Source organism: Narcine bancroftii, chromosome 2 (assembly GCF_036971445.1).
Source record: "Narcine bancroftii isolate sNarBan1 chromosome 2, sNarBan1.hap1, whole genome shotgun sequence".
Classification (NCBI taxonomy): Eukaryota; Metazoa; Chordata; class Chondrichthyes; order Torpediniformes; family Narcinidae; genus Narcine; species Narcine bancroftii.
Genome location: NC_091470.1, coordinates 200,834,368 through 200,852,374, shown reverse-complemented (window position 1 = coordinate 200,852,374; position 18,007 = coordinate 200,834,368). Strand labels below are relative to the sequence as shown.

Sequence of the window (18,007 nt, the reverse complement as noted above, 5' to 3'; positions counted from 1 at the left end):
GTCCAGATTCTATCACCAATGTGTATATGTATAGATTGTAGTGTAGGATGACTGTGATTGGCTGAGAGCGTAGCCATGCCTTCTGGTAGGTCTTAAAGGGTTGCTCCTAGCCAGACCAGATCATTCTGGACTGGTCGACCTACATGTGATACGCTGCAGTCTTCTAGTTAATAAAAGCCTTGGTTTGGATCAACAAGCCTTCGATTCTTACGACGCGCTCCACAATTTTATTAACTGGAAAGTTTTAAAGGGATGGAGGGAATGCTGTCTCCCAAATTGCACTTGGTTTCCTGATGTAGTAGAAACCACATTGAGAAGAGGAAATGCAGTATACTCTTTGGCTTGGCTTCGCGGACAAAGATTTATGGAGGGGGTAAATGTCCACATCAGCTGCAGGCACGTTTGTGGCTGACAAGTCCGATGCGGGACAGGCAGACACGGTTGCAGCGGTTGCAGGGGAAAATTTGTTGGTTGGGGTTGGGTGTTGGGTTTTTCCTCCTTTGCCTTTTGTCAGTGAGGTTCAGTATACTAAACTAATAATAAATCCTGGGGGCTGTAAGGAGGTTTGCACTTAAAGATATTGTGGGAAGGGGAGGGGAAGTGATGTTGGAGACAATGGGAAAGTGGATTGGGATTCTTGGGAGGATATGTCTCTGGGAGGGTATGTCCCTGATCCCTTTCTCTTATTCACAGACAACATCTAAAAATGTCCAGGAAATTATCGAGAGTCGTGTGGAGAAAAGGACCAAGGGGGTTTATGTTCCTCTTGCCGGCAAAAAGCTCATCACCTTCATGGATGACCTGAACATGCCAGCCAAAGACCTGTTTGGCTCTCAGCCTCCGCTGGAGCTACTCCGGCTCTGGATCGATTATGGCTTCTGGTACGACCGGCGCAAGCAGACCATAAAATACATCAAGGTAACCATGGTTTCTGGAGAGAAAGGTTAGGCTTTCTTGCCTTTCCCAAAATACTCTCCGGTTAACTGTGCTCCTCTTCACTCCACAGGAGATGTTTCTGATAGGTGCGATGGGTCCTCCAGGAGGCGGCCGAACCGTCATCTCCCCCCGCCTGCTGAGTCGTTTCAACCTGATCAACATGACGTTCCCTGTGGTAGGTGGTCACTCCTGATGTGATCATCAATGTCAGTGCCCCCTCCTTGCTCAGTGCCCCCTCCTCCCTCAATTCCCCCACCTCTCACAGCGACTCCTCCTCCTCTCTCAACATCTTCACCTCCCTCCGCTCCCTTAATGCCCACCTCGTTATTGCTTCAACATGACATTCCCTGTGGTAGGTGGTCAGTCCTGATCTGATCACAATGTCTGAGGATTACAGAAGGAAATATGCTAATTCAATGGTATTCCGCACAAGGGTGCAAAATATAAACAGAGATGGACAAGGGGAGGCTCCGGTCCATGACACGAGTCACTTGGAACGGTCGACACTCCATTTCGCCTTCTCCTCAACACCCAAGTATGGGCAACATCTGAAAAGTTCATCTTTGAGCATTACAGATGATCAGAGCCCATCTGTGGCAGGAATGTTGTGCAGCGCCCACCTCCTGCCCGTGGTGCCCACCTCCTGCCCACAGCGCCCACTTCCTGCCCGCGGCGAGTTCTGGACTAGCCCAACATTGATTTGGCTCCATCTGGAAGGAAGTTTGATCTTTGATGCCCACCACACCCAGTGCTAGCTTGTCCTCCAGCTGCAACACAAAAAGGACCTTCTACTGATGAGCTGAGCTTGTGATTCTGGTTGTCTCCAACCTACGGTATTCAGTTAAAACACGCTCTATCTACAGTCTATTTGTTTTCTATGTCTTTTAAACCTCAATTTAAAGTGTTAGTAAAACTCCGTGTCCTTTCATTTGGCTGTCCCAGAACTCTTCACCAATCCAGGTCGCTAAATTGGGAGTTAATCTGATGGGCTCCTCTGCACCTTTTCCAAAGTTGGAATATCACTCACTGGGGAAGGGAATAAACCCAGAGCATAGTATTCCCAATGATATGTGTGCCTCATCTTGGGGTGAACTGACTTCTGAATCTACCTCAGCACCTCCCTGTTCATCAATGGCATTGGACCTGCCTTGAGAGATCAGCACAGATCTCTAATGTCGACATCAGTGTTCTTCCCTGAAGGCTGCTACACAACTACCAGCAGATCCAAATCCATCTGCACACGAGCTTCTGGAAGGTGTTCACTCCAGTGCAAGAGATTGCTGTTTGTGTCAGTCGTGCCACTTCAGAGGTACCTCATCAGAAAGCATTGGAACTCTCATTGGAGAATATTTGGGGGATAGTCCCCACTCAAAACATACAGATCAAAGTCATTGTCAGTACCTCCTTTTGATGTATTGACTGGTTTATCCTCCTCTTTCTAGGTTATGATATACTGCTCCATGTCAATAGTTTGTAGTTACATCTGTTGTGCTCAGATGTAATTTTCCTGTCTCCTCCAGCCCTTTGGCAGATTAACGTGAACATTTTTCCCCCTGTACAGACATCCCAGATCAAGCGTATTTTCAGTACCATGATAAACCAGAAGTTGCAGGACTTTGAGGAGCAGTTAAAACCAATTGGTAACATCGTCACAGAAGCCACCATTGAGCTTTACAATGAAGTTGTTCAGAGGTTTCTGCCAACGCCGACCAGGATTCACTATCTCTTCAACCTCCGAGATATATCCAAGGTACCACTCTCACCCCACTCCTCCTTGCCCACCTCTATATTTCTTCAGCTCTCTTCGGGCTCCAATGCTATTTTCCCATGTTCATTTTTTTTTTTGCTGCTATTTTTCCTACCCTGTCTTTTCCTCTAATCCATCTCTCACCTTAACCCTTTCCTATTTTACAGCCTTCCCTTTCTCCTATCCCAACTCTCTATCCAGTTATTTACTTTTCATGTTTGCCTCTTTCTCTTGTTTGCCAGATTGTTGGGCACTATCAGTTTCCCCAATAATTGCAATGACAAAGACTTGAGGGGAGCAGTAGGCTTTATTGCACAGAAGACTTGAGCTGGCTCGGATCCAAACTAGGGAAGTGCAGGGAAGGGAAAGGTGGCCCGACCTTTATGGCTTGGGCCACAGAGGAGGAGTCCAGGTAAGAGTGTCTTCAGGGGCGGGCCAGCCCAAGCCAATTAGCATATGGAATTCATACCATTACATTCAGCCCCTCTTTTTAAACAGAAATCCCCCCACCTCTTTTACACAACGAGAGGGGAGAGAGAGAAAAAAAAATCTGCTAGAGATTTAGCTGCACCGGTGACTTCCTCCTTCTGCGGGACCGCCGGAGGGCAGGCGTGTGCGAGCTGTGCTGTTTGGGAGGGGAAGCAGTCCCAAGGGGGGCAGGGGAGGGAGCAGTCTGGGTTAGGGTGATGCTTGAGGGCTCCTGGGAGGAAGGGGAATTTGATGCCTCCCGGAGGACTGACTCCTGGAGAGGAGTGCCGGGTGGCTTGGCCTCCAGTATTGGGGTGGTCTGCTCCGCGGGTTGGGCTGTGGGCAGGCAGTGCAGCTTCGGGATCCCCAGCCCTCGCCAGGTCTTGGATAGGCACAGTGTCCTCATGGCCATCGGGGTACCTCACAAACGTGTATTGTGGGTTGACATGTATGAGGTGTACTGCTTCCACCAGTGGATCCGTCTTATGGCCCCTCGCGTGTCTCTGTGGCAGGACCGGCCCTGGAGTTGCCAACCAAGGAGGAATGGGGGCACCATTCACCGATCTCCTAGGGAAAGCAAACAGACATTCATGCGGGATGGTGTTAGTCGCAGTGCACAGGATGGCGTAAAGTGCTTCGGGCAAAATGTCTTGCCAGTGGGATACCAGCTTGATTTTGGACCTAAGGGCCAGGAGCACTGCCTTCCAGACGGTGGCATTCTCCCTTTGCACTTGGCCATTATCCCTGGGGTTATAGCTGGTGGTCCTGCTGGTGGTATGCCTCTGGCCAGGAAGTACTGTCGCAGTTGCTCACTCATGAACAAGGTCCCCCGATCCCTGTGGATGTACTCGGGTACCCAAACAGGGTGAAGATACTGTGCAGCGCCTTGATTACGGTTGCCGAGGTCATATCCGGGCAGGGAATAGCAAAGGGGAACCTGGAGAACTCGTCCACCACTGTCAGGAAGTAGGCATTCCTATTTGTAATGGGTAGGGGCCCCTTGAAATCGACACTGAGCCATTCAAAAGGGTGTATGGCCTTGATGAGATGTGCCTTCTCGGGCCGATAGAACTGCGGCTTACATTCAGCGCAGATCTGGCAGCCTCTGGTCATGGACCGGACGTCCTCAACGGAGTACAGAAGGTTCCGAGTCTTGATGAAGTGGTATAACCTTGTGACTCTGGGGTGACACAAACTGTCATGGAGGGTCTGGAGATGGTCAAGATGCGTGCTGGCGCATGCCCACCAGGTTAGGGCGTGTGGGGGATCGTTGAATTTACCTGGTTGGTACAAGATGTCGTAATTATAGGTAGAGAGCTCGATCCTCCACCTAAGAATCTTGTCATTCTTGATTTTTACCTCACTGTTTAGTATTAAACTTGAAGGCCACGGGCCTTCTGGTCTGTCAGCAAGGTAAAACGTTTACCGGCCAGGTAATGACGCCAGTGGCGCACCGCCTCAACGATTGACGTACCTCAGGACCATGCAGGGTGCAGGAGAAAAAAGCTACTGGCCTACCTGCCTGGTTAAGAGTGGTGGCCGGTGCGAAATTGGAGGCATCGCTCTCCACCTGAAAGGGGATGGACTCGTCCACGACATGCATCGTGGCCTTTGTGATGTCTCCTCGGATCTGGTGGAATGCAGCTTGGGCTTCCACCGATAATGGGAAAGTTGTGGACTTAATCAGGCGTAATTGGGCACCCATTGTGCATAATAGGAAAATAGCCCCAGGCACCTTTTCAGCACCTTTAGGGTGTTTGGGACTGGGAGCTCCATAAGGGGTGGCATGCGGTCAGCATGGCAATGACACCATGTGCCATGACACAACCGAGAAGGGCCAGATGGTCTGTGTTGAACACACACTTGTCCTTATTGTACGTCAAGTTGAGAGACTTGGCCGCACGCAAGAACTTTGCAATGTTCGCGTTGTGATCCTGTTGGTCGCGGCTGCAGATGGTGACATTGTCGAGATATGGGAACATCGCCATCAGCTTGTGCTGCTCCACCATCCAATCGATGACCCTCTGTAAGGCAGAGACGCCGTTAGTAACACTGAAAGGCACCTGCAGGAAGTGAAAAAGTGTGCCGTCAGCTTCAAAGCCCGTTGCTTGGGCAAAGGGGGAGTTGACGATAGGTCGAGAAGACTGTATTGTGTGACCTTCTTGACCAAGTCAGCTATCCGGGATGGGGGGGTACGCATTAACTGGGTGAAGCGGTTGATGGTTTGGCCATAGTCAGTCATCATCTGTGGCTTGCCTGACCACGAGGACCGGTGCCCTCCAGGGGCTGGAGCTAGGGGCTATGATCCCCTCCGCCAAGAGTCGCTGAACCTCTGCCCAGATGAATGCCATATCCTCAGTGCTATAGCGCCTACTCTTGGTGGCGATCAGTTTATAGTCCGGGGTGAGGTTTACGAATAGTGATGGAGGGACCACCGCACAGTGGTGAAGCTGCAGGATGGTGCCGGAGGCTGGGCGCTCAATTGGGGGGGGATGGGGGGGGGGTCCATGAACTGCAGGTTGAAAACGGTGAGCGGAGGTTGGGGCCCCCTAAATTCATCGTCACACTCCTGAACTGATTCTGGAAGTCAAGGCTCAGGAAAATCGGCGAACAGAGCTGAGGCATGACAACAAGAAGACATTATAACACTCCCCCCCCCCCCCCACCACCATCAGTGATGCCACATAGTACACCCAGATACAAGTCCGCTAGTCTTTCACTGCCATCAACATGGACCCGGTCATCAGCCAAATGGAGATTGAGAATCTATGGGCCACCTCGGGGTGGATAAAACTTTTGGTACTGCCACTGTTGAAGAGGCCATTTGATTTGTGCCCATTCACCTCAATCTGCATCATGGAGTTCGTGATTGGGTGAGGGCTGGCTTGGTCCAAGGTGATCGATGCCAGGATGGGTGAATCATCTTCATCATCAGTGGGGAGGCCCAATGCCCAAGATGGCAGCCTCCATGTTGACCATGCTGCCAACGCCGGTGAAGAAGGCGGAAGTGACGTTGTCAGGGGTGGAAATGATGTCACTGGTGAAGGTTGCTTCTGCGCAGAGGATGGCGGCGGGAGTGGGTAAAATGGCACTCGCCTTACCGCGCATGCGGCTGGCACCAGAAGCCCCTTGGCCATACCGTGCTGCTCTGAGATGGGACTCTGGACCTGCAGACACATTGGTAGTGGCCTTTTTTCCCGCAGCCCAAGCAGGTAGCTTCTTTCGGAGGGCAGAGACGTCACGGATGTCTTTCCTGCCCGCAGAAGTTGTACCTTGATGATCCCACTGCTACTGCAGCCACAGTTGGGTCGGCCGTCCCCGACGCCAACTCCCAGGACGGCAGCCCTCGTGGTGATGCGTACTGGGTAGGCCTGCTTCTGCCAGCGATCAACTCTGCGTGGCACTGGGCTGAGTCTGGCCAGTAGGATTGACCATTTCAGTGGGAGTTGATCCTCCTTAAGGAGATGTTGTTGGATATAATCTGACCTCAACCTCAACACACAAGCATCCCAGACCAGGTCTTCCATGTACTGGGCCCCCGGCACAGAGACCGTAGGGTTCCCCAAACAGTCTTTTCCCAGTGTGATCAGGGCTTGAACAAACTCTTCAACCGACTCACCAGGCTGCTGTTTTCTGGACGCCAGGAGGTAACGGGAGTAGACCTTGTTGATCTTGGACTTGTATAGCGCCAGTAGTTCAGCCATGGCCTCTGTGTAGGTCGTGCAGCTTCAGATGGCCTGGAAAGCCCTCTGGCCGACTCTTGCCTGCAGGACCTTCAGTCTCTTCTCATCCGAATCGACCACTCCAGCAGCGGCCTCCAGGAAGTTGTTAAAGCAGTTGATCCACTGCTCGAAGAGTTCCGATGCACCCAGGACTTGGGGATCTACTTCTAGCCGATCGGGGCGCAGAAACTTCTCCATTACCGGAGACATTAAAATTTCTGTGCAATAAATTGTTGGGCACTATCAGTTGCCCCAATAATTGCAATGACAAAGACTTGAGGGGAACGATAGGCTTTATTGCACAGAAGACTTGAGCTGGCCTGGATCTAAACTAGGGAAGGGAAAGGTGGCCCGACCTTTATGGCCTGGGTCCCAGGGGAGGAGTCCAGGTAAGAGTGTCATCAGGGGGTGGCCCAGCCCAAGACAATTAGCATACACAATCCATACCATTACATTTCCAGATATTTCATTGTCCTACACATAAATTCTAACAGTACATTCTATCGCATAGTGCATGTTATTTTGTTCATCTTTATAGCGGTTCTTTCAAAGAGTCTTAGTTCCTCTGATCTTTCTCCTTTCATTACGTGTCTTCCATCACGTGTCCTCAAAAACAATCCCGTCCCCCAACCTTTTTTTAAATTTTTTTTTTATTTTTCACACTATGAACCATACTGACCAAAATACACACAAACATTTCCCTCCCCACCTACTCAACGTTCAACATATATGATACATTAAATCCATTAAACAATGTCCTCACACAACGAAAATAAACAAGAAATTTGTGTCATCTACTTTTGCATACTGGGTCAGTTCATTTCGTCTTCTTCTCCTTCTGTCATTTTAGGTGGTGGAGGTCCGCAGTAGGACTTCTCTGTTCCATGTACGGTTCCCAAATTTCTTCGAATTCTGTGATGTTATTTCTTAAATTATATGTTATTTTTTCCAATGGAATACATTTATTCATTTCTATGCACCATTGCTGTATTCTCAGGGTATCTTCTAATTTCCAGGTTGACATAATACATTTTTTTGCTACAGCTAGGGCGATCATAATAAATCTTTTTTGTGCTCCATCCAAATCGAGTCCAAGTTCTGTACTTCTTATTTTTACTTAGAAGAAAGATCTCTGGATTTTTTGGTATGTTGCTTTTTGTGATTTTATTTAATACCTGGTTTAGATCTTCCCAAAACTTTTACTGTTATTCCCATTTCCTTCTTACAGCGAAAACATCTGTCTGATACTTAAATAACTTTTGGGGCGTGGTGTATAGCCTGTGTAACCAATTATATTGTATCATGCGTAACCTCGTGTTTATTGTATTTCTCATAGTTCCAGACATAGCTTTTCCCAAGTTTCATTCTTTATCTTTATGTTTAGATCTTGTTCCCATTTTTGTTTGGGTTTACAGCTTGTTTTCTCGTTCTCTTTCTCTTGCAGTTTGATGTACATGTTTGTTATAAATCTTTTAATTATCATTGTGTCTGTAATCACATATTCAGAATTGCTTCCTTCTGGTAACCTCAGCCTGCTTCCCAATTTGTCCTTCAAGTAGGTTTTCAGTTGGTGGTATGCAAACATTGTGCCGTGAGTTATACCATATTTGTCCTTCATTTGTCCAAAAGATAATAATTTATTTCCCGAAAAACAATTTTCTATTCTTTTGATTCCTTTTGTCTCCCATTCTCTAAAGGAAAGGTTATCTATTGTGAAAGGGATTAGTTGATTTTGCGTCAATATTAGTTTTGGTAGTTGATAATTTGTTTTATTCCTTTCTACGTGAATCTTCTTCCAAATGTTGAGCAGATGGTGCAGTACTGGTGAATTCCCCTGTTGCACCAGCTTTTGTCCCCCAACCTTCTTGATGGTTTCTCCCTCTAACTGTCACACCTTTTGTCCTATAACCCCTTCCCCCAGCTACTTACCCTCCCTTTATGGCCATATTAACCCCCCCCCTCTAATCTTGATAAAGAGCCCCGACCCGAAATGTTGACCGACCATTTCCACACATGGATGCTGACTGACCTGCTGAGTTCCTCACGCAATTCTTTGCCACTCAAGGTTCTGTTTCTCATGTTCCACTTCCAGTTAAATCTGCTTTCACTGCCCTTCCATACTCTGTGTTCCAAATCCATATCAAATTCATCTGTTTAAAAAAAGTTCTCTGTGAAACAGTGCTGTGAGATTGGAGGGGTGCAGTAAAGGGGAGGAAAGTTGGACAAGTGACAGTGAAGAATGTGTTATGGTTTATTTTTCAGTTCAGCCCAGCTCCTTTCTTTTCACCAAGGTCTGCACTGATTTTATTGCTGCCCACAGATCTTCCAAGGGATGCTGCGTGTCCATAAAGACTACCATGATTCAAAATCCAGCATCACTCGCTTGTGGGTCCATGAGTGCTTCAGGTATCTTTTCTCTAATGATTCTCCCAACCTACGATTGGATTGCCATTGTATTGGAATTGTCCCTCTATTACCCAGCAAGATTTTCACAACCACTGCATTTTCTGAACGTTGACCTGGATGTCGGACCTGGTTTTCTCTCTCTCTGTGGCAGTCACACTGGGAATCTCCTCATTTACCCTGATGCTCCAGTTTTTATCATTTACCTTGGCATTGAACAGGTCACTGGCACTGTGGTGGCACTGCGCTGGCCGCGTGCTGCTTTTTCTCACTACTTGCTCAGAGCCACAGCTAGTTCTGAACCACAGATCAACAACACAGCAGAATTTTGCTTTAAATGAGTGAAGAGTTACCTGCCAATCTCACTAATGTATTGGATGTATTTGTTACTCTCAGTTAATTTGATTTTGGCAATATTGCAAAGCTGGAAAAAGCGAGCTTTTACCTCTGCATTAACTTGTTTTGTCGAACTTGAAGGTGGAATCAAATATCACACCAAAGGATTTGATGTGGGGTTTAATGAGGGAAGGTAAATTAACAAGACTATTGGAGATAATTTTGGTAGAATTAGGGTGACCAAATAGGAAACCTCAAATTTGCCCTCATTTAGCTGCAAGAAGTTTTGAGCCACCCAACACTTTATGTTCTCTATACAGTTAGTCTATCTTTGATTGCTTGTTAGGTTTCAAGGGGAAATAGAGCTGAGTAGCAGGGGAACAAGATGCCATGTTTTTGAATGATATAATCAAGGGGAAGCATGTATAAAGAAAAGAGAATGGGGCCTAGAATAGACCCTTGTGGGACCCTGCAGAAAAGGGTAGCCAAGGAAGACAAAATTTTGCCCATATTAACTGAGGAAGTCCTATCATTAAGACACATTTTAAACCAGTTCTTGGCCATCTAAGATCTAGTCTCAGCACATGGTTTATTTTTAATCATTGGGACTCTTGCATTCTTGAAATGGGAGGTTGTTCGACCAGATAGAGGTAGAGAGGGTTTAGAGAACATGCACAAGAATGATTCCTGGAATGAAGGATTAGCATATGAGGAATATGTGACAGCTTTGGGACTGTACACTTTGGAGTTCAGAAGAATGAGGGTGAACCTCTTAGAAGCTCTTTCAATGTTGAAAGATCTGGACAGAGTAGATGTGGCAAAGTCACATCGGAGAGTTGAGGACAAGAGGGCACAACTTCAGAATTAAAGGGCACCTATTTAAAATAGAGATGTGGAGGAATTTCTTTAACCAGAGAGTGGTGAACCATTGAATTTGCTGCCACGGGTGGCTTTGGAGGCCAGGCCGCTGGGTGTATTTAAAGCAGAGATTGCTAGGAATCCAAATGGCCAGAAATCAAAGGTAATGGAAGGAAGGCAGTGGCAGAATGGATCAGCTCATGATGGAATGGTGGGGCAGACTCGATGGGCCTATATCTTATGGTCCTATGAATAGAGGGACTGAGTTGTCTGTTCCTAGTTTTCTATACCACACTGGATTTCCTAGCTCACGATTTCCTAGCTCACTAACATTTCCTGGAGCACTCTCAGGTGTTGGGAGAGCAGAGTGCTCCAGGTCCAACATCCAGGTCAACGTTCAGAAAATGCAGTGGTTGTGAAAATCTTGCTGGGTAATAGAGGGACAATTCCAATACAATGTTGCTGCCTTCACTGATCTTGATCTCGGGTATTTTCCATTAACCTTCCTGTCTCCTTATTGCAGGGTATTTTCTGATCGGTTTGTGGACCAAAAGGACATGGATCTATTTGTGACACTTCTGAATGAGAAACTGGGCACCTTCTTGGATTTGACCTTCCACAACCTCTGTCCAAACAAACAACCACCCATTTTTGGTAAGCGCTGATGCAAAACAAAACTATCAGCATCGGCAGAAAGTTCTCCTCCCCCCACAACTCGGGGACCTATGTCAGTACTCAGGCATGTACTGTCAGTAGATTTGTGTGTTGGGTGTATCTATGTTCATTAATCGATCACTTTTAAGGTATGGGATGGAGATCTGTTCTGACTGGGTTTGCTGAAGTATACGGGTAAATACTGTGTCCCAAAGCTCTGAATGCTTGTCTGCCTCTTCCTTCCCCATTTCCACTTGCAGTCCATGCAACACTGGAGTTCAACCATTAGTTTATGATGCTGTGCAGACCTTTTAGTAGAAGGGTCTGATGTTTGCATGATTGGAGACTGAAACTGGGTCAGGAATAGTTATGTAAAAATCTAAACACTCCATTGATGCGGTTATTGGTACTTGCTGCGACAGTGATTGGCTGTTAAATTTTTAACTTAGAAATTCAGCGCAGTAACAGGCCCTTTTGGCCTATGAACCTGTGCTGCCCAATTACACCCAATTGACTTTCAAACTGTGGTCTACTTTGAATGGGTGGGAGGAAACCGGAGTCTCTGGGGAAAACCCAAGCAGACACAGGAAGAATGTACAAACTCCTCGCGGACAGCATGGGATTCCAACCCCGGTCCCAATTGCTGGTGCTGTAATAGCGTTGTGCTAACTGTGCCTCTTTCCCAGTACCTAAACCCAGGTACAGATGCAGCCCCTCTGTGCCAGATCCTGATTATGGCTGTGATGCTATTGGTATTCTGACCTTTCCGTGCTCTAGTGAAATTCAGCCAACGCCAGTGCTGGGGGAGCTATCAACTCCTCATCCAGGTCAAGAAGCACTTCCCACCATGCGCATGCCTCCGCCGCTAAGGCCCTGGGCTGGCTAAGGGTGGGGTTTCAGTTTCCAACTGCCAGGTTCGAGCTGCGCAACTTGTCACCTTTTGGCTTGGGGCCCAAAACTCGACTGCATCCCTGTTCCAGATTCATGAAAATCAGAGAAGGGGTTGAGAGCCCTTCTTCCAGCCAGGCATCCTCAGCTCTCAGCTCAGGGCTGCTTGGCTCTCTCCCCAGTTCAAGAGTCGAGAACTGCCTTCCCTGCCCTATGATTCAGAAGGCCTTACACCAATTGGAAGTGCACTGACAATTTTCCTGAAGATAATCCATGGTTAATGTGGGTGTTTTTCTTCCTTGGCCAGGTGACTTCATGCGAGGAGATATCTACGAAGACTTAACAAACTTCAAGGCACTAAAAACCTACATGGAGACCCAACTGGAGGAGTATAACTTGACCCCTGGAGTGGTGCCAATGAGCCTTGTTCTGTTTAAAGATGCTATTGAACATGGTAATCAATGTAAAATTGCTCCAGACTTCTTGCATTGAACCAACACAATACCCTAATGACCAGGGATGTGTGTTCAATATCCAGTTCTAATTGTGCTCTCAACAGAGCAAAGGTTCCTTCATTGTTGAAAGGTTACAAAATTAGTAGAAAATGTGTTTGTCATTTCACTAGCAATATAGCACCAAGGATATCTTACCCGTGATCCCAGCCAGGTCTACTGAGCCTATTTGCCTGCATATTTGAGGAATTAGTTCCATAATTATGTTACACGTCGAAGTGAAAGCTCCCTTCAGTCTGTTGCTGGCTTCCAACTTATTGTGGTTGATCCCTTTTGCTACTGGAGATGTAATATTGCACCTCTCTGGGGGGTCATGAAAGCTACGTGCCTGGAGGAGTTGGCCTGGGGAGAGGAGTGTCCAATGGAGGGTGGGGGGGGGGGGTGTCAGAGAGGCCTTTGGATGTATTTGCTCAGTTGCATGGGATGTTGGGTCTATTCTATCTTAAAGGTAAATGCTTTTTAAATGCTTTTAAGTGCTTTTTCACTGGCCTAGTGGGTGTGTCAAGGATCCTTTCTTGACATGTAATAATACAAAAAAAAGTGATATACGTCAACTTTTTCCTGCTGTAAAGACAAAGAGTTGCCATTAGCCTGGTGCCCTCAATAATAAGAAAAGAGAGTCCCTTCAGAGAGTGGTAGATTGATTCACTGTTACAGTCCAGCTCAGTTCCTGATTACAGTAAAACTCCTGGTATCCGGCACCTATGGGGATTGGTAGGTGCCGAATAAGTGAATTTTATGGTTGCCTGACATTGCGTGTAAAGTGAATGGTGAACTAATTGCTAGGGGACGCCAATTTTAAACCTTTTGCCTATTATATTTTCCGCGATGTTTTTGCCAATTGTTTGAGGCTGCCAGTTGCTTGAATTCTGGATAACAGGGATTTTACTGTATATTGGAAGGAAAGCATAAAATACTGGTCAGGCAGCCTCTGTGGAGAGAGAGGTGTGGGTCAGGATGCCAGGAGAATCCACATGTGGCAGCCTGCTTGGAGCTAAAATCTCCCCTCTTCCTTCCACAGTGACCCGGATAGTGCGTGTGATTAGCCAGCCCCAGGGGAACATGTTGTTGGTTGGAATTGGAGGTAGTGGGCGACAGAGTCTCTCCCAGCTCGCTGCCTTTATTTCTCTCTACAACACCTACAAAATTGAAGTTACCAAGGTCTACCGCAAGTTGGAGTTTCGAGATGGTAGGTGTGTTTGTGGACTGGTTGTTATTATTACAACGTCCTCTCTATGTTGGAAAAATACTCTGATTATATTAATCTTATCTATAACGTTACCCTTCAATCTCCTACGCTCCCAAATATCGCAGCCTATCCATTCTCTCCAGTCCTGGTTGCATCCTCATGAATCTTTTCTGCCTCCTTCCCAGCTTAATTCAGCAGGGTGACTAGAACTGCCCACAATACTCCACATTATCCCAACTGGAGAATATTACAAATCTGAGCAGTTTGGCACTGCAGTGATGTCAGTGTGCGCATGGAACCTGACGTTGTGTGGTTCCAACCAGTTGTTGATAAGAGGCAGTTTTTAGAAGAGGGGCGGGTTAAATCCAGGGGCCAGGAGCACGGAGAGGAGTTATTGCAGCTGATTTCCTAGCTGGATCCATTGTCTAGTTTCATTCATTAAAGGTTCAATGATTTATTTTATTGTCACACAATAATAAATAAAAAATGAAATATGCATGATATACTTCAACTTTTGTCTGCCGTAAGACAAAGAGTCAACAGTGTTGGGCAGCACGGTTGGCGTAGCAGTTAACTGATCACCTTTACAGCACCCCACTGTCTGTAAGGAGTTTGTATATTTTCCTCGTGTCTGCGTGGGGTTTTCCCCTCAGGGGGTTCCGGTTTCCTCCCACCGTTCAAAACGTACTGGGGGGTTGTAGGTTAATTGGGTGGCGCGGACTTGTGGGCTGAAATGGCCTGTTACTGTGCTTTATGTCTAAATTATTTTTAAAAACGCGAGCATTGCCCAGCACCCCTAACAATAAGAGAAATAGAAGCAAAAAAGAGTCCCTTCACAGTCGCTGAGCATCCGTGGAATTGCCTCCAGCATTCCCACAGCCTCTGCAACAGCACAGAGCTCAAACTACCGGGAACCCGGTACAGTTAGGAACCCTCAGTGCCTGAGGCCCTTTGGGTTGCCCTTTCTTGCCTCAGCAACCTCTCAAATCCTGGTTCCCATGAGCCAGTCTCCAGCAGTCCGCGGCCTGGGGTGAGTCCTTCGGCTGCATCCTGCGGGATTCCTTTGACCATAAGTCACCAGTAGCCCACAGCTTCTGTGGATCCTTCAGCCACTGAGCTCCTCGCTGGTCTGCTGCCATGATCGCCGTCCTGCAGGGTGTTCTCCTCAACGCCTGTTGTTCTCCTCGTTTCTGGTACCCTGTCAATAAGATACTGGATGATGCAGGTCATATTTGAGGAGAAGGAAAGGAAATTAATTCTAAAAACATCATGTTCATTCAACACACGTGTACCTTTGTAGATCTGAAGAAAATTTACAGAGAGGCCGGAGTTCAAAATAATCCAACGGTGTTCCTGTTCACGGACACCCAGTTAGTTGAGGAGAACTTCTTGGAAGATATTAATAACATTCTAAGCTCAGGAGAAGTTCCAAATCTGTTTAAGGTTGATGAACTTGAGGAGGTGAGTAGATGATCGATGCTTTGAACCTGCTGACATAAGAGTTCCTTAACTTCACATTCAAATTAACACTTTGCTGATCTCGAAGAAGCTGAATCCTTTGCGTTTTTCCCACCCAAAAAATTGAAAACTTTCCATTTATCAACATTGCATTTCCATGCAGTCAACTTGTCTAAGTCACCCTGAAGCCTCTTTGAGTTTGTGCAACCTCACCTAGTTTTTGTGATATTGGTAAACTTAAAAAGATCCCATTTGGTTCCCTCGTCCAGATGATGATGCATATGTGAACAGGAACTTTTAAACCTTTTAAACATTCAAATTCACCCATTCACTGATTCTCATTTATTCATTAGTTGCATTCTTAAAAAACTCCATCATATTTGTTAACCACTGTTTCCCTTTGGTAAATCCCTACTGTCTTTCCAATCCGTTGACATCTTTGTTTTTTTTAAAAATTTTCACACTATGAACCCTATTGACCAAAATACACACAAACATTTCCCTCTTGTGTCATTTTCTCCCCTTTCCCCCCCTCTCTTCGCTCCCTCCTTCCCACCCCCCTCCAAACCCATTAAACATTCAACATATACAATACAATAAACCCATTAAACAATGTCAATAATGAAAATAAACAAGAAAATTGTGTCATCTACTTTTACACCCTGGGTCAGTTCATTTCATCTTCTTCTCATTCTATCTTTTTAGGGGGTGGAGGTCCGCGGTAGGCCCTCTCTGTTGTGTTCCATGTACGGTTCCCAAATTTGTTCAAATAATGTGACTTTATTTTTTAAATTATATGTTATTTTTTCCAATGGAATACATTTATTCATTTCTATGTACCATTGCTGTACTCTCAGGCTCTCTTCTGATTTCCAAGTTGACATTGTACATTTTTTTGCTACAGCTAAGGCTATCATAATAAATCTTTTTTGTGCTTCATCCAATTTGCCTACACAAATGCTATATCTATTTTTTCTTTTTGCAGTAAATTTAATAGCCCTTCCTTTTGATTTGGTTATGTATTCCGTTAATATTTATAGTCATATAGTTCAACATGGCCATCTCATACTTTGTTTACATCTCATTTCCGCTTCCTCACCACCACCTTTCCCCTTTTCCCCATTTCCATTTCTCAGTTTTCTTTTTTTGAAGGCACTGTATGACAACACTTCTAAAACATAAAATATTTCAACCATTCCCACATCTAAAATTCCCTTAATCCCAAGTGTCCCCCCCCCTCTGAATTGCCCCTTGACCCTTGCCGGTCAACCACAACTCCCCTCTCCATTCGGACTACGAACCCGTTCGCAAGTGTCAACTGATTTTGTAGTGACTGTTATTCTCTCCCACCCAACCCCCTCCAGAAAAGACTTTTGTCTTCACATTACAACAAAGCTTCCCCTCATTTCCTCTCTCTTTTATTATCTATTTTTTTTTAAAAACCTTCTCCTTTTTCCCCCTTCTCCCTTACTTCCCTTTTTTTCCCTCCTTCAATTCTTACTTGTATATTATTTTTACTTCTTTATATGTAGTTTGTCGTCATTCTTTGTTCTTGTTACATCTCTTCATCTCTCTTTGCAGGCGTTCTGCAAATTCTCGTGCTTTCTCTGGATCTGAGAACAGTCTGTTTTGCTGCCCCAGGATAACTATTTTAAGCACCACTGGATATCTTAACATAAATTTATAGCCTTTCTTCCATAGGATCGATTTTGTTGCATTAAACTCTTTCCTCTTCTTTTGGAGCTCAAAACTTATGTCTGGGTAGAAAAATTTTTTTTGACCTTTATTCCAGTGGTTTTTTTTTCTTCTTGAATTTTATTCATTGCCTTCTCCAATATATTTTCTCTTGTCGTGTATCTCATAAATTTTACTAAAACGGATCTTGGTTTTTGTTGTGACTGTGGTTTCGGGGCTAATGTTCTGTGTGCCCTTTCTATTTCCATTCCTTCCTGCATTTCTGGCATTCCCAGGACTTTTGGGATCCATTCTTTTATAAATTCTTTCATATCTTTGCCTTCTCCATCTTCCTTATATTGTTTCATCTACTGTAGTTTTCCATTATATCCATCTTCTGAGCTAACAACTCCTGTGTTTCTTTAACTTTTTTGTCACTTTCTTCCAATTTTCTTTTTAAGTCATTCACTTCCATTTCTACTGCCATTACACGTTCTTCCACCATTACACGTTCTTTCTAATCTTTTCCCTACATCTGTTATGATCAGCTCTATTCTGCTCAATTTTTCTTCTGTACTTTTCATTTTTCTTTACATTTCAATAAATTCTAGTGTCAGCCATTCTTTTAATGCTTTCATTTGTTCTTGAAATTTTTTTAAATCTATGTACTGTCCATTCATTTTACCTCCTATTCCACTGTGCAGAGCTTGGTGTTGTTCTTCTTCTTCTGTGTCTGCTCTTGGGTTTGTGTCTTCTACTTCTCTTCCATGTATCTATGTCTCTTCTGACTTTCTTTTGAGCTGCTTGCCTCATGGTGTCTTGATGTCGGTCCTCTTCTTCTGGGCTGGTTATCTGTTGTGCCTCTAGTTTCCTTTTTTCTTTCTCACCCCTCCTGTTCCCATTGCTTTCTTTATCTTCCAGCTGGGAGCCCTGCTGTCTGGCCTCTCTCAACTGTTCGTGCTGTGGAGTTTCACTCCACAGCTGGTCCCCCCTCCCTTCGGTGTTCTCCTTGTCGTGCACATTGTGCATGCGCAATTCCTCGCGCATGTGCAGTTGCGCACCCCTGTTTGGCTCCGTGAGCCATTTCTGCAGTCCTGCGGTTGGTGGGTCGCGACCTTGCAGGGTCTCCACTAACCTCGGGGAGCGGGCTCCTCTTTCCACG

At 45.9% G+C, this 18,007-nt stretch overlaps 1 protein-coding gene across 4 annotated transcripts in view; it reads left to right on the top strand.

Moving 5' to 3' along the window:
- The window catches only part of dnah2 (dynein, axonemal, heavy chain 2), a 243,293-nt gene that overhangs the window by 134,640 nt on the left and 90,646 nt on the right, over nucleotides 1-18,007 (top strand). For all 4 annotated transcript variants that reach the window (XM_069920089.1, XM_069920087.1, XM_069920088.1 and 1 more), the window contains 8 exons: nucleotides 694-918; nucleotides 1,007-1,111; nucleotides 2,498-2,686; nucleotides 9,194-9,279; nucleotides 10,994-11,124; nucleotides 12,320-12,466; nucleotides 13,546-13,713; nucleotides 15,014-15,174. In XM_069920089.1, the coding sequence (XP_069776190.1) occupies nucleotides 694-918; nucleotides 1,007-1,111; nucleotides 2,498-2,686; nucleotides 9,194-9,279; nucleotides 10,994-11,124; nucleotides 12,320-12,466; nucleotides 13,546-13,713; nucleotides 15,014-15,174 (1,212 nt within the window). The remainder of the gene's footprint in view (nucleotides 1-693; nucleotides 919-1,006; nucleotides 1,112-2,497; nucleotides 2,687-9,193; nucleotides 9,280-10,993; nucleotides 11,125-12,319; nucleotides 12,467-13,545; nucleotides 13,714-15,013; nucleotides 15,175-18,007) is intronic.